We start from the raw sequence: 17,736 nt of genomic DNA, 5'->3' as shown, positions 1-17,736 counted from the left end.
TGGTCTGGCCGGACTAGTGCTTCTTTACTTTTACTTGTCTGCGGACAATTTTATGAGTCCGTCAAAAAATATAAATAAATAAATAAATAGAATTAATGTTGCAATGTACTTCTTATACTTTTTTGAAATAAACAAAGCATTTACCTGAAATGTTTATACCAGAAAAGCTGGAGCCTTTGATCATGATAGCTAAAAGCAATATTAATTTATTCTCTTACTTTAATATTTAATATTTAACATTATTTAATTTACTAGTGTACCTACCATTATATTTGTCTCCTCTGTTTCTTTTTAATAGTAAACACACAATGATGATTACTAAAATCAAAATGGCTATGGCCACCATTACAATTATAAACCAAGTGGCCTGGAATATTGCATCATCTCTACGGTTACGTGCTGTAAAATAAAACAAATATAAAGGATAACTATGTATATACCAATCAGTGGTACAATACAAAGGATGATTGATAGTCAGGTGTACATGTGTATATTCAATATTCTATAATAATCTAAAGGTTCAACACCAATCATCATCTGCACAATGAAAACACAAATTACAGTAAAATAAAAATTATGGTATTAAGATATGTTATAAAAAATTACTCTTTTCATTAATTCATGGGTTAATTAAAGGTCATAGGAAACGATTCCTATATAATACTAGAATTTCACTTTTTAAACTATATTGAACCATTCATTTTGACAAAAAACACCATTGTCCAAAAACTTTTTGGACAACTCTTGTATTGCTACAATTTTAATAAAAATAGTAATAAAATTCTTATACATACGATGTGTGATCATATTCTTATATATATACTTATAAATGTACAGCCTTTAATGTGTTAAGTACCGATAACTCTAGATACTTCGAAATCAACGGGACTGAGAAAAAACTCTTAAGAGATCAAGAGTTTGAGTTTTCAAGAGTTTGGAATTCTCCGGATTGGTTGACAAGCTTTAAAACTAGTCTTACAGGATATAATGATTCTAATTTATTTCCATGCAGTTCTTTTACATAAGCTTTTTATAAAACAATGATATTTTTCATAATTTAGGTGAATATATTTCATTAAATTTAGTAAAACAAAAAATTGTATATATTGTAAATCCCTCATTTTTTGCGAGTACTTTTTATCGCGTAATAGCTCTTTAACATCAAATCACAAGGATAAGAATTCGAATGGACAGTTGATCAGTAGAATTTAAATGGATTTCAGTAACCCAAAAATAAAAGCAAGTAATATTATTTCATGAGTGATCCCTCTCACAAAATTATGCAGAAATTAATTCCTTGCATATAATTACGAATCTACAGAAGTCATGTAATGTATTTTTATTTTCCCTACAGTACAGGCCACGAGTTTTCCTCACAAAACACGGGGCCCGTGGACCGAAAGTCCATGCTTTAGCATGGACCTCAACCATGCCGGCATCTTTGAAGTCAGCGTTTCTTTGCATCGTGTAACACGGTGTGTTATCAACTTTTTATTTTGTCTTTATTTCAGACATTTTTATGTTTTCATTTCTGACAGTTTTCAGATAGTACCTTTAGTAACAGATTTGTAGACTTTACCTTGCACTTAAGCTCTGAGAGATGGGTCCCAGTGTTTTGTGCAAAATAAAATCCCGAATTTCATGAAATTGATGTTTTATAGGTATTAAACAATGTCTTAAGAGCAGGTTTTGGTATCTTATATTACATGAAAGTACTAAATAATGCCGAGCGACACTAGCTTTTGAGACAAGGGTCTAACAGTTTTGTCACATTTCTGTTGTTATTCATATGCATACCAGTTTTCAACGACATTGTTTACATCGAGCCGCAACTTGGCCATTGGTCTCATTTGCAGAGAATGTGTATTTTAATTAAAACTTATACATATCCAAAGGACAATGTTGGCCAAGTTGCGGCTCATATCTAATTTTTTAAAAGTCTCCAAACTACCATCAAGTTAGCCACTAAATTAACAGATCCCTGAGCGTCAATGATTGATATTATAATCACTTTACTCATGTGACATTCCAAGGTTCGATATGCCAATGCTTTCATTGAACATTTCATTGTGTTTGTCATTTGAAGCTCCTATTCGGACAGTATCAATTGTACTTCCAACTTCAAACTACGGAAGATTTCAGCGCAAATTTTGATAAGGTTCGAAGATCAAATGTCTCTTATTTTACTGTGTATTTTTCGTCAGGAGTTTTTTGAAAGAATTTTGATATTGGTAGTGAAATTAGTAAATATAGGCTCATGTCGTCTTAGTATTATGGTCTGCAGGGCGAGATATCTACCCCATCCCTAAACACTGGAACACTGGAATCATTTCTTATGTGTGCACCATGAAACTACACAATCTCTCTCTTTACCATTTAAATTCATAGTGTAGCATCTGATTGCGAAAAATTCATATGTGCTATTGTTTACATTCCACATTCATGGGATTTAAACGTCTATTTGCAGGTACATTAAATTTGATAGTGGTCCCGTTCAAATTTCCGGAATTTAAGGCTTATACATGTTCTTTTCAATAGCATTGTCTGTAATTATAGAAATATGTATGACAAAAAATTCAAGGCATAAATATCAAAAGCATATGCTTTCACAATAATCATAAATCAATTTAGCGATATTTTGTAATGTAAAGATTAAAATGGGTAGCCGAAAAGGTTCCAAATGACGTACTAAAGTGCACTCATTCTTTAAAGGAATACACATCATAAATAAATCATAGAAATCTAATTTCTGAGTGTTTGTAAACTTATCAATGAAACAACTGTGAAAATGGAAAATGCAGGCAACTATAGCGATGGGGAATCAGAGAAAAATTAGACTCAATTATCAGTAAAAATCGGCTTGGCATAATCAATTAAAAAGCGATTAGGCCGGAAGTAAAAATTTCTTTGTTTCCCCTCAACCCAACCCTAAATTCTCAAGTGGGGTCGGTAGGTAGGTAACATTTTTTTTTCTGACAGCAACTTTGAAAATACATTCTAAAATTAATGGAAAATTACCTTTATAAATAAGAAAAGTATAAAAGAAAGCGATTTGTGAACAAAATGCTAAGTATCATACAAATGTTGTTTAAAAGCTGTTATTCAGTTGAACTTGTGAAATATCTCAGGCCAGAGTACATTTATATAAATTGAATAAATTAAAAGACAAGATTCTCAAATACCCAAAGACCGGACATCCGAGTGTATTTTTCAACCTTCCATAAGCCTTCAGTGCTTACAGACAATCAATGTACTTTTTTGAGGGCCATGAGATCTGCAGTGGTTCTAGAGCATTTTGCTTTGGAGTTAAGAAGTACGTGGCTAATTTTAAGTCACAGGTTCAAATCCCAATGATTTCAACAAATGCTTGAAAATCACAGTAGAACAATGTCGGTCTTTCTGATGAAAACTGCCCTTACAGACAAAACTAATAGAAACTTATAGTTTTTTATAATCCACTTATTAGCAATTTATAAGTCACTTATAAATTTTGAAATTTACTTATAAGTGTACTATAAGTCAAAGTAAGTATAAGTGAGGAACAGATTTTGTTAATACTTCACTTATAAGTAAAGTTGAGCCTCATATCAGTGAATATTTCACTTATACCTCACTTATAAGTGAAGATCAGTATGGTATGAGCAAGAATAAGTGTGGACTTAGATTTTTTACACCATACTAGACTTCTCTCAAGGAGCATTATGGGTGTTCAAGGTAACCAATCAGACAGTTTGCCTCTGCAGAGATGAGCTACAAGAATTTGAAACTAAGTTATTGTCTGTGAAAGGAGATTTCAGATTTATTTTGATTATCTGTATGCCTTCACATCAGGTACAACAAGTAGGTTTTATTTACATCATGCATCTCTCTATTTTAACTTCCTTTGCCTGAAATTTTGAATCAATTGACTCAGTTGCTTTCAGATTTCATAAAGAACTATATGCGGTATTAACCAACATTTGCCCCCCAAAATCAAACTTTGATGGAGTAATATTTAATTAAGTCCTTAAACAGGGGAGTATATGCTGACTTCAAAGCACAGAATAATTTCATAAGTAATGACGTCATATGTACTCAACAAATATGACGTAATTTCAGTTTTTTTATGAATTTTGCAGAAAAATGTATTTTCGTCGAATTTTGAATAAAAGTCACCGAGCGCATGTGTGTTCAGGATAAATATTTTGATATAATGTGTAGAATGATAATTTTTTGTGCAACATTCTTGTTTGTAAACTGAATTAATGAAATATGTCAATATTGTTCCTGAACACACATGCGCTCTTAAATGTTAAAGCTTAAATTGTTGAAATTTTGTCCATTTTGTCCTCTTTCTGGAAAAGGATATAAAATCATATGTATATAAGTCTTAAAACAGAAATTGTGAAACAATCATTAAACTAATAATATGTTTCTGTTCAAAATATTTCATCGTGCACAATTATATAAGTGAATCAAAACAATCATTAAACAATATTGTTTCAAAATATACATGCACATGGTATTTTAAATTGACAGGGAGTATGTTTTGAATTTAATTTCAAACTTAAACTTTTCAAGTATATTATTTATTTTTTTCCTGCAGAAATGGGGAAATGAGATGTTTAAATTATTAGAAAACATTACAGAGCTCACCTCAATGAATGTTGTCTTTAATTACATAAGGCAAAGTCACACAATTAACCAACGAAAAGTGTACATCCAAAAATGCAAAATTTATACAATTTTGATTTGATACTTTGGAATAGACCTATAAAAAAAACTCCAAACTAGTTCTTCATCATGAAAACGTAATTAAAATCCAGCATCTGAAGCAAGTTTGAGAGTTTTCATCCCTTGATGCATCATTTGTGCAAGTTTGGTTTGTATAAGCCTTATAGTTTCGGGTCAACTCCAATATAAGGGTATGTAGTCCCTATGCGGAAGCTTGTATTTATATAAAAGTAGTGATTCGGTTTTACTGTCAACCGGGAACAGTTGACATTTGAAATAAGTGATTAGGTTATCAATGATAATTATAAATTCTCTGACATTAATGAAATTGTCAATGCATTGACACCATGACATTGACAGAATAAAATTGTCAATGCATTTACACGTTGACATTGACAAAATGGAATTGTCAATGCATTGAAACGTTGACATTGACAAAATGGAATTGTCAATGCATTGACACGTTGACATTGACAAAATGGAATTGTCAATGCATTGATAGAAGACGTTTCCAAATTTTCAACTGTATAAAACTGTAAAAATATGAATTCAAGATAAAAAAAACCTTTCATTCTTAAAATTACATCAATCGGGTACCTTTAACGACAACTTTCAAATTTGTCAATGTCAACTTGTCGATGCATTGACAATTTTTTAAATCTGTCAATGTCAACGTGTCGATGCATTGACAGTTTATTAATATGTCAATGTCAACATGTCGATGTATTGACAGTTTTTTAATACAGTACAGGCAACGCGGATCCCGTATTAGACCGCGTCCCCTCCGCGGTGTATTAATCCTTTCCGCGTTACACCGTCGCGGGTTTTGATCGCGGTGCTACCTTGTTTACACCGCGGCGGGGCCCGCTACCGTTATTCTTCAGCTTAGATGTTCTTACCTGTAAAGTATTGTCGATTTTTAATCGTGTCGAAATGGGGGCGGGGGGGAGGATTACGACCATATTAATATTAATAGATTTATACCATTACATGGATTCTTTAAAAATTCATTTTTAAGTTTTATCAAATTGTTTAATAAAAAACATCTTTCTTTTTTTTTACCAATGGTCACTCAAAATTAATTAATTCTCAATAACGTCTGTTAACAGTAATACATGTACAGTATAGGATGAAATAAAGTCGAATAATTTATCGAATATATTAACTTAAAGTTTATTTTCAAAATCAATAATGCCACCCCAAATGATCTTCAAATTGCTAAAAAGGTATAATTAAAATTTAAAGAATGTTATGATATCGCTTCTCTTTATATGCACTGTAATCCGCTGTTCGTAATTAGCCCGTGCAGTTGCAGTTACATGTAGCTATGTGTTTATTTATCTGCGAGATTATATCAGTCATTTGGTTTCATTTAGAAAAGTACCGTTACTTCTGTATACATGTCTGTTATAAATTATAGCATGAAAAACGATGATAGATAGTGATACATAATTACAATTAAATTTTAACAAAACACGCGTAAGTGTAGGAATATCGTTGCTCCATCATTATGCGCTACACTGTAACACTATGAACTAAATATCGACCTTTTTTTTGGGGGGGGGTTCTTGTTAATAAAATAATCACAGGTATTTCTATTCAGAATATTAATAATATCATAGCTAGTATTTGAATGTATTTCTATTTTCTGCTCTTTTCGAAAACTACGAAAATCATGTTTATGAACATAAACAAATTTCAGATTTCTCCGGTTCAAATAAAACACAAACACAAATATGGGCCCTTAAAATATTTGAACACACAACACAGAAATTAACTTATTTTAATCAGCAAGTTGCCATGCTTCAAGTTTTCTGTGTAACCGTTCGGTTTTTCTCAGGTAAGTTTGGTGTGGAGTGGAGCTTACTCGAAGCGGATGAGAAGCCCCGAGGGTACGACGCTGTCTAGTGTACATACTACCTATATACACAGGATGTTACCTGAGTGTATTACCTATATGCGTTTTCCTACGACATTGTAAAACGAAGCCGTTTTTTTTTTTTTTTTTCATTTGTAGCTCATGAATTGAAATGCAAGAAAGAAAGAATATTTTTGTTGCAGACAGAATCCTTTTTAAATTTTTTGTTTCAAATAAATATTTTCAAGAATTCGACAATTTTAATATACTGTGTTTTTCTTAATCAAATTTTATTGCAAAAATACATTTTATTTTACCACCAAAATCTGTCGTTGTAATCTGGCGACAAAAAGGGAAGTAATTCAAATTACATGTCATGTACATATGCTAAACGAAAGAAGAAAGTGGATCATAAACAAGTCTCTCGATAAATAACAATAAAACTTAAGAGAAATTCGACAAATGGTCAATAAACTGATAAATCAGCGGTAGTTTTATTCGCTAAACTTAAGAAATTGATATACTGATCAAAAAGGAGGAAAAACGATCATGCACGTGCCTTAATACTGTGATATTTTTCTTCTCTCTATCTCCTCTCTCTCTCTCTTTCAATCTTCTAACTGGTACAGATATAAACAGACACGAAATAACATAGTAATGGATCATTATTTGATTTAATTGATATCAAATACTTCATTAATTTGTTTTAAAAGTTTTTTTTTTTACTTTTATTCTTTTAATACACTCCGTTTAAAAAAAGCAACAATAATTTGATACAAATTCCAAGGCTAATATCGCATCTGAAAATGATATCGATGAAATAATAATGAAACAATGAATCAAATGTGTTGTTGAATGGCTAGACAACGACGTGCACATCCAGCAAGCGTTACCCAAGGTATACTTTAAGACAGGTGTGAAACCCCTAGGGCATATCGTTTCCTGCTCAGGCACTGCTAATCCCTATACACAGGAAATGATCGCGGCTAATACTTAATACACAAAGAAACAGAATTTGTCAAAGAGGACAAAAATATATGAATTTTTGCATTGAATATTTATTAATATAAACTATAATTTCGTCTGTGAAGTTTATTAATACACCTGCACATCCTATCTTATCTATTGAACACGAAAATCGAGAAATATTAAAATTAAAAAGAAAGACATTGTATTAAAAAGTAAAACATGTTAACGTGAAGGTGAAAAACGATATTTTTTCTTGATCTCTTGTATAAAGTTCACGTGCTCAAAGTTAACTCTCGTCATCGAATGCTTTCCGGTCATTTGACAATTTGAGAAAAATGCCTGCACATTTATATAAAAGAGGGAAATACATTAAAGAAAATTAATTAATTAAATTAACTGAATTTGGGAACAGAACATGAACGACGAGAAATAAAGAAGAATAGAACTTTTCCTTGATATCTTGGATAAAGAAAATTTAAGTTCACGTGCCCACTACATCGGATGTTTTCCGGTAATTTGACACTTCAAGAAAAAGCCTGTACATTCTATATTCAATAAATCGAAATTAATTAATAAACAATATGAAGATGTACATTTTTTAAAAGATGTACATCTTTTTTTTTTCAAATGAATGCTGAAAATCGTTCATCGAAACTTAAACAGTCTGAGTTCAACATTTATTACAGTTTGCATATAATATGAAGATTAAAAAAAAAAACTAATTAAAATTTCTAGTATTTAATTTTGTTTCTTGATAGATTCTTAATAACACAAAATAATTAAGCAATTGCAAAGACGTAACAATTTAATAAAATTTTCTATTCAATTTCAAAGATTGATATGTAATTTTAGAAACAAAAATAAACTTATTTTTTCTTAGTTTAAATTCTATTCATAGCAAAAATTTATTAATAAATACACGGGGTTTTTTTGTTTGTTTGTTTGTTTTTTGTTTTTTTTTTTTGTTACAGGGAAAATTCGCAAATTACAATTCGGGGAGATAACTCCCGTTTGTTTACGATACTAATTGTCAGTAATTGATCGATGATTTAACCGCGGCGGGGACAGGTAAGTGATGAATTTCCCGCGGAGGGAACGCGGTTTACCTGTCTACCTGGCCAAATACCGCGTTGTGATTATACCGCGGCGGGGACGCGGGAAATACGGGATCCGCGTTGCCTGTACTGTATGTCAATGTCAACGTGTCGATGCATTGACAATTATTAAATTTGTCAATGTCAACGTGTCGATGCATTGACAGCATTTCAATATGTCAATGTCAACCTGTCGATGCATTGACAATTATTAAATTTGTCAATGTCATCGTGTCGATGCATTGACAGTTTTTTAATATATCAATGTCAACATGTCGATGCTTTGACAACTATTAAATTTGTCAATGTCAACGTGTCAATGAACTGAATTATTTTAATTTGTCAATGTCGATGTGTCAATGCAATGTCAGTTCTTTAGTTATCTTCAACTACAAAATTTGTCAATGTCGACGTGTCGATGCATTAACATTTATTAAATTTGTTAATGTCGATGTGTCGATGCATTGACACTTTTTTCAATTGGTCAATGTCAACGTGTCAATGCACTGAATTTTTTTTTTATTTGTCAATGTCGACGTGTCAATGCAATGTCAGTTCTTTAGTTATCTTCAACTACAAAATTTGTCAATGTCAACGTGTCCATGCATTCATTTGACTTCTGATTTTATGTGTGGCTATTTATAATGCACATTGATTTTCTACAAGGGATTTACAGCCGGAACTATTTGTTCCGTATACTCCATTTGATGTATGAATATTTTTATATTGTTTTAGTCAAAGAACTACTTTATCCTTATATTGGAGTTGAGCCATAGTTTCTTGGTAATAGACCTGTACCCATAACTTTTACCAGGTCCATTATCTGGAAAATGTATGTCGAATTCAGCATCTGAAGCAAGTCCATTAGTGTGCATCCTAAGATGTGTCATCCATGCAAGTTTGCTCAACATAGAGCTCAAAGTTACTTGGAAATGAAACCTAGCTGTATAAAAAAACTAACCTTTTCACTACTCCAGAAAATATAGGTCAGATTCAACATCCCAAGCCAGCCTAATAAATTGCACTGTTTGATGTACCATCCATGCAAGTTTGGTCATTATAGGGCTCAAAGTTACTTGGAAATGAATCCTGCACCAAAAACTTTAACATGTTCACTCGTCCAGAAAATGTAGGTCAGATTCAGCATCCGAAGCAAGTCTGGAACTATGCATCCTAAGATGTATCATCCATGCAAGTTTAATCATTATAGGGTTTATAGTACCTTGGAAATGAAACCTGAGTGCACCAAAAACTTTAACCTGTTCACTCAACTGGAAAATGTAGGTCAGATTCAGCATCCGAAGCAAGCCTGGTAGTGTGCATCCTAAGATGTACCATCCATGCAAGTTTGGTCAACATAGGGCTTATAGTTACTGGAAATGAGACCTACACCAAAAACTGCACCAAAAATGTTAACCTGCTCCAAAAACATTAACCTGGTCATTCCTTTGCTGAAATTGCAGCATCTGAAACTTTGACTGGTACAAAGAAACACACTAGAAACATCTTCAATGCATGTCTCATCAATATAGGACATAGAAGTACTTAAAAAGAAAACTGCTCATAAAAACTTAACCTTAACCCGGGACGCCGATGCCGAGGGTATTACATAAGCTCCCCCAACTTCATTGAGGTGAGCTAAAAATGTTAAAACTTCTTGGAAATACTAAGTGACTCTTTGACTTCGGCATGTTTGGTGATACGAGATTTCCACACCTCCACTGTGTTGAATGATTTTGATTGACAGGACAAGCACGTGGACTTCGTGTGAACCGTGTGAACTTGAAGAAGGAAAATAAAAGCCGATGATCACTGTCAAATGAATTTGTTAATCATCAAAACAAATGATTACTTTCACTGCCTGGAATATTTAGAAAAAATAATAATCTTTTTTATTTGATACAACAGATATCTGAGAATGGAGGAGGGGGCTTAAATCTCTCTCTCTATCTCTCTCTCTTACATTTGTCCGGTTAAATAAAAACTATGACAGCATATTACTTATTTAGTTCTGAAAATCTAATCTATTACAAATAATTTGAATGCCTCTTTCCATTAACTTGTCCAAGCATAATCACGGCCGGGAAATGTCTACAGATACATGTACGGTACATGTAGAACTTTACTAAAAAATCATTATAAAAAAATAAATATGACACATAAAAATATAATATTATTGCATTAAAATTTTAAAATAAGAGTGTATTTTTGCAAAACATCAACATACCTTTGTAAATTAAAAAAAATATTTATTTTACACAGAATCACCTTAGCACGGAAATATACAATACATGTATATGGTTTTTACAACCGTGGTACAATGTAATTAATTAATTCTTTACATAGAAGTTTTCTCTTCTGAAGTCCACATTATTTTATTAGTTAAAAGAATAAGCATATTTATTTTATAAGTAGATTAATTTTATCTTTTATATTACAAATGTTCGGTAACAATTATACACATGTTTTCCGGCAATAAAATTTGTGTTATTAAAATATTGATTTAAAACATCATACGTATGTGCAGAAAAAATTATTTTAATTATTTATTCATTAATATATTCATTGTTTATTCATATTTCAGAACCTAACATTAGAATACAACAGAAAAGTTTCAATGCAAGGAAAAGATCGAAGGCATTCCAAATAAATCGTTCATCTTGCGTTCACCGTTCATTTTGTGCTCGCATTTGCGCTCCGTTTGCGTTCTGCGTTCCCTCACTGTTCCCCGTTCACACATTGTTCACCAAGTTGCGTTCAGCATTCACACATCTTTCATCCACCGTTCGATCTGCGTTCATTCAGCGTACGTTCACCGTTCAGGTGGGAAAGTAGAACGTTTCAGGAACTGTATATACTTAGTTCATTGGCATAATACCCAGGTGCAAAGGAAAAGACTTTCAAAGAATTAATGTATTTTCACTATATAATCAAAAATTTGGTTTAAAGGGGGGGGGCCCTTTAAACCAAATGACAAAACCCATGACCCAGGGGCCACAAAATTTGCAATTTTGGAAGAAGCACTCTTGCTCATCATAAACCTGTACATACAGTACCCGCATCGTTATTCTTTACAATTCTATCGTGTTCTATCGTGCGTGTATCCTATCGTATCGTGCGTGTATCCTATCGTATCGTGCGTGTATCCTATCGTATCCTATCGTATCGTGTTTTCCGTTTATCAGGTTTTGCGTTTTCTATCGTGTTTTCCGTTTATCGTGTTTTGCGTTTATCGTGTAGATCGTTTATCAGGTTCTATCGTGTATCGTGTTTTGCGTTTATCGTGTATATTCGGAAAACCTCGCTTTTTATCTTTACTATGTAAAGAAACTACTGAGCTATTCCGAGTTTCTTTTTCGTTTTGTTAATAAAAATAAGATTAATTCAACCGAAAAAGAGAAAATAAAGATTTATCCCGTTCTTTTTCATCAATATAAGAAATATTAAAGCGTAGAAGGAAAAAATAATTAATCGCGTACGTCATGAATGAATAAATTGATTTATTAATAAATAATTAATTAAATAAATAAAATAATTATATCATGGTTAAGCAGAGAGTAATTGTCAAAATTTAAACAGTAACTCTATTTTCGGAAATGAAATTATAAGTAGATCGATCAACTGGTCTATTTCTTTAAAAAATAATCTATCGAATTGTATGATTTATTTTGTCAAAATTAAATACTATTAATATGATTTTCTCAAATGAATCGGAGTTAACGGAGAAATATTTTTGGTAAGCTGCGATGTTCGCGTAGACAAAAAGCAAATAGATAAATAATAAGCAGGATATTGTAATGTATCTTTTTTCAGGCAATATTCTGTTTTTCCTTGTTTATCGTCTGATAACGTTAGAAATATGACCTGTATGTATCCACAATTATTTAAAGTCTTGATGTTACAAATATAACATAACATAAGACAATGATCCAGATGATTTTAAGAACGATTTTGGCCGTATACGTTCAAATTTTAATTTTTTTTTAAAGCTAATTATAAATTCCTTGACATATGTCTAAATTAATAAAAGAAATCAAAATTATAAAATATTATCAATGAAATATTCTACCCAATTTATCACACCATGGCTGTTACTATAAAATAGAAGATTTTCATTAATTTTATCTGGCATTAGATCGATAACATAAAAATAATATATACATGTACAGGGGAAAACATGAAGTGTTTTAACAGCTTACCTTTTCGGCGTGGAGATAAACTCAAAATATAATCCATCAGGATGCCAAAAATCAAAATAACTCGAAGACCTTTCCTTACAAGAAAACTGACACGTATGTGTAGCTCTCTAATTAGCACACTGTCTTCCTGTGTGGTCAACCGCCCCCTCCCCCTTCTCCCCGAACTGACACCTCGACCCGTGTGTGTGTGATCACCGTCAACATACCTGTACTGATTTCTCACCTGGGGTCAATTAGTAACCTCGAATACTACCTGGTTCTAATGAAACGCATCTACATGTACTTATTTTCGGGATTTTGTTCCTAACTTGTTTGAACAATTTTATCAAAGATTAAATACAAAATACATTAAATAATTGTATGATTTATGGATTAAAAATCATCTTGAATGTTAAAAAAAAATTCAAATGAATCAATTTAATGAAATGAAGCCCCTAAACTCACTCCGTTGATTCTTTTTCATTTCGTACAATGTTTCAATTATGTTTATGTACATGTAAATAAGTCTTTTAATAAACAAAAAAAATAGACTGCACTTATGGTACGTGCACTTTCGGGTCATCGGGTTTTCTACGTAAAACGGACAAAATTAATTCTAGGAAACAATTTCATTGAAACGAGTTTAATAGTTCTAACATTCTAAACTATGAAAATTAGCTCACAATATTTTTTAACGGTATCTTACTATAAAAATAAAACAAAAGGAGTCGTCTGATCCGCCGTGAACATGCAAGACTTATTAATACACCGAATCAATTTATAGTATTGATCGATTTTATTCAATACGTAAGTAATTTTATTTAAGAATTCAATATTATATTTGCCTATTTGGTTAGATCTTGTATATCTAATTTTAAATTGGTTGCGGACTTTCAAAATACCACCCTTCGAATATGCCTAATATGAGATTACCGGGTAAGTGTAAAATGATTTTTAAGGGTTTAATAATTCATTTGCTGAATTAAACCTATTTTTCGTTATTATTAGAAACAGTACACAAAGAGTTTAATAGCAATGATTTATAATTATTTAGTCGGAAAAGTCGCATTTCACTCTTTTAATATTTGTTGATTAATTTTTCTGTTTTGTATTGTAAAGAAGAATGTATTTAACCATTCACTGTTTGTTAATAAATACGAGGTTTTAAGTATCTGTAATGTAAAATGTTTACATGTACATAAGTCAGAGCTTAGCATAAACGTACATGTGCAGTTGTAGCAGATTCATATTCTCATGACACAGTTTACGTGCATTAATGCAGATCGCCATTATTTTAATAATTATTTAGATCTCTATTCAGAAAATTTAATTTTCTTCAACTGTTTCGTTCTTGATAGATCTATCATGTTAAATTTATTAATTTTGTTAAAGCCGTTTTCTTTAAACCTTTCTTTCGGCCAGTCTTCTACTTGTATTATTTTCTAAGATATTAATATTTAATTGCGATTTTTGGATACATTGCAGATTGTAAGCTTTAGACATTAAATACAAATATTAAATTTATTGCGTAAATTTCTTCAGTGAAATAAATTGGTACTTGTAGATAAATTTATTAGAAAGAAAATTTTCATAAATAATAAATCTGTTTATAGAGTTTCAAAATTCACATTCTTGAGAAGAAATAAAAAAAAGAAACAGTCTCCATTTTATAAAAATCCATTTAATAACTGTCAATTTTTCATATATATAAATAAACAACTTTTGTAAAATTAATACAGAGATCTCAGGTTCTTTTTATAATAAGTAAATGTACTTTATAGTTTAGATTTGAAGCTCTGCGAGTATTTAAATTAAAATATAATTTAATTGAAATAATCTTTAATCTTTAAATTTAATTCAAAATAATCTTTTCGTTTTGTCAAAAAACGTTCCGCATTTTGAAACAATCCTATCAGGTTTTGCGTTTATCCTATCGTGTAGATCGTTTATCAGGTCTATCGTGTTTTGCGTTTATCGTGTTTTGCGTGTATCGTGTTTTGCGTTTATCGTGTTTTGCGTTTATCCTATCGTGCGTGTATCCTGTCCTATCGTGCGTGTATCCTATCGTATCGTGCGTGTATCCTATCGTATCGTGCGTGTATCCTATCGTATCGTGTATCCTGTAAAGAATAACGATGCGGGTACTGTAGTTTATTAAAAATACCCAGAAGCAAGGAAGAAGATTTTCAAAGATTTAATGCATTTTCACTATACAATCAATACAGCCCCGCCCAAAGACAAGAACCCCTGAGGCCATAAAATTCACAATTTTGGAAGAGGTATTCTTGCTCATCATACCTTAGTGTTCTTAATTATTAGTTTATTTAATACCCAGGAGCAGAAAAGAGAACTTTCAAAGAATTACTGTTTTTCCACTATATAATCAATAGAGCCCAACCTTAAGACCAGAGTCACCAGAACCCCTGACCCTGGGGCCATATAATTCACAATTACAGAAGAGCCAATTTCTTGCTCATCATAACTTTGTACTTAGTTAGTTTATTTAATGCCCATGAGCAGAGAAGATTTTCAAGAAGGATATGGAGATAACAAACTGTATTCAATATCAAAGTCCATAAAACAATACAAAATAGACGCAGAGCAAACACAGACATCCAAAACATCAGAGGTGGGATCTGGTGCCATGGAGGAGTGAGCATCCCCTGCTGACCAGTCACAAACCCCCCCCCTCCCCGGGAAATTTTGAAAATATATATGCCAAATCCTGCATTCTGGCTGTATTTTGGGCAAAAAATTATATGTCACTCTATGATTGTACCTAAGACATTTTTCTATTTGAAAAAGTCCACATTCATAATCATTTAGGGTATTTCGAATCACCTTTAAAGTTTACATTTTGACATACAAAAATAATAATTAAAATGATAAAACATGTTTGAAAATAGATTTAATAATTATAAGATACATTGTGTGTAATTGATAATTATTTTTGTTGCTCTTAGTGAGTATTTGCCGTAGGCCTGAGTATCACAAGCTATCTAACGATACAATACATATCACGATATGGTCTTGCAATACAACATGTATCATGATACAAAGTCAACTGTTCAATTTAATGATATCTTTAATTATTCTTGCTTGTTAACCTCCGCAGTTAAAGAAAAAAAAAAAAAACTATCTTGAGACCCATAATTAAAGTTATTTAGAGGTGGGCATATAGTTTTAGCATTATATTTTTTCATTGTAACCTTGTTTTCAATCATTTTGTAACAAATTTTCACAGTTTTGATGAAGGATTTTCAAATAAGACAATGAACATTAACTTGTACCATATCACGATACATACATAACGATATGATATGCGTATCGTGAGACCTTGCGATCAATACGTATCGATGTATTGCTGTATTGTTACAGTACCCACATCGTTATTCTTTACAGGATACATGATACGATAGGATACATGCACGATACGATAGGATATATGCACGATACGACAGGATACACGCACGATAGGATAAATGCAAAACACGATAAACACAATACACGATAAACCTAATAAACGATCTTCACAATAGGATAAACGCAAAACCTGATAGGATTGTTTCAAAATGCGGAACGTTTCTTGACAAGACGAAAAAATTATTTTGTTTGATTATACTGCAATATTTTAATTTAAATACTTGCAAAGCTTCAAATTTAAATTATAAAGTATATTTAAAGTATTTAAAAAAACAACTTGAGATCACCGTGGTAATCTTACAAAAGTTTTATTTATTTATTTATTTTTTAACAATGTTTTAATGGATTATTATGAAATGCAGACTGTTTTTTTTTTTATTTCAACTCAAGGGTGGAGAGTTCTGATTATTATTGTAAATGTCGAAATTCCAATCTTAAAGTTGAACTATGAATTGTTTAATTATGGATATTTGAACATACTAATGGTTGCACAAAATCCCATAGATTTGTGCTGTTTCTCACTGGTATGCTATTATATATTTATGAAACACTATAAATAAATTTATTTTATTATTATAATACATTTTACCTAATAAATTTATTTACAAGTACTAAGTTATTTCACAGAAGAAATTTACACAGTAAATTAAATATTTGTATTTAATGTCTAAAGCTTACAATCTGCGGTGAATCCAAAAATCGCAATTAAATATTAAAATCTTAGGAAACAATTGCATGTACAAGACAGGCCAAAAGAAAGGGTCAAAGAAAGCACTTAAAACCTCGTATTAATTAACAAACATTGAATGATAAAATACTTTTTATTTCTTTACAATACAAAACACAAAAAACTTCTATTAGAAGCCTCAAACTCTATTAGAATCACAAGACCCAAAATGCATCAGCTTACAAAGTTTGATAATATTTAGCCAGTTAAAACTGAAGATATTATAATATAATTATAAAATACCATAAGTAGGTCACAGTGACCTACCTTTTGATTGAAATTTTCTGAGGACTCAAGATACATTAATTGACAAAGCTGATGATTCTAATGAAATAAGTACCTGAGATATTAAAAGTAGGTCACCATGACCTACTTTTTGCTCAACATTCTCTGAAAACCCAAGATGCATCATCTGACAAAGTTTGACGATTCTAAGCCAATCAGAACCAGAGATAATTAAATATAGCCATCAAATGTCAAAAGTAGGTCACGGTGACCTACTTTTTGGTCAACATTATTCAAAAACCCATAATGCCTAAATTGACAAAATTTGATGATTCTAAGGCAATAAGTACCTGAGATATTCAAAATTAGGTCACCGTGACCTACTTGTTGGACATTCAATGAAACCTTAAGATGCCTCAACTGACAAAATTTGATAATTCCAAGCTAATAAGTACCAGATATAATTAAATATAGCCATAAAATGTCAAAAGTAGGTCACAGTGACCTACTTTTTGGTCGACGTTCTCCGAAAACCCAAGGTGCCTAAAC

At 31.5% G+C, this 17,736-nt stretch overlaps 1 protein-coding gene across 1 annotated transcript in view; it reads right to left on the bottom strand.

The window, feature by feature from the left end:
* LOC134261983 (neuroglian-like) overlaps positions 1–17,736 on the bottom strand; it is a gene marked incomplete at its 5' end in the record, with an annotated part of 183,150 nt that overhangs the window by 71,295 nt on the left and 94,119 nt on the right. Inside the window, one exon of the mRNA XM_062744366.1 lies at positions 265–399. Within this exon, the coding sequence (XP_062600350.1) occupies positions 265–399 (135 nt within the window). The remainder of the gene's footprint in view (positions 1–264; positions 400–17,736) is intronic.

Source organism: Saccostrea cucullata, unplaced genomic scaffold (genome assembly GCF_032062105.1).
Source record: "Saccostrea cucullata isolate Sc308-1 unplaced genomic scaffold, CSIRO_AGI_Scuc_v1 ctg916, whole genome shotgun sequence".
NCBI lineage: Eukaryota > Metazoa > Mollusca > Bivalvia > Ostreida > Ostreidae > Saccostrea > Saccostrea cuccullata.
Note: the sequence above shows the minus strand (reverse complement) of the source record. Positions and strands in the feature narration are given on the sequence as shown.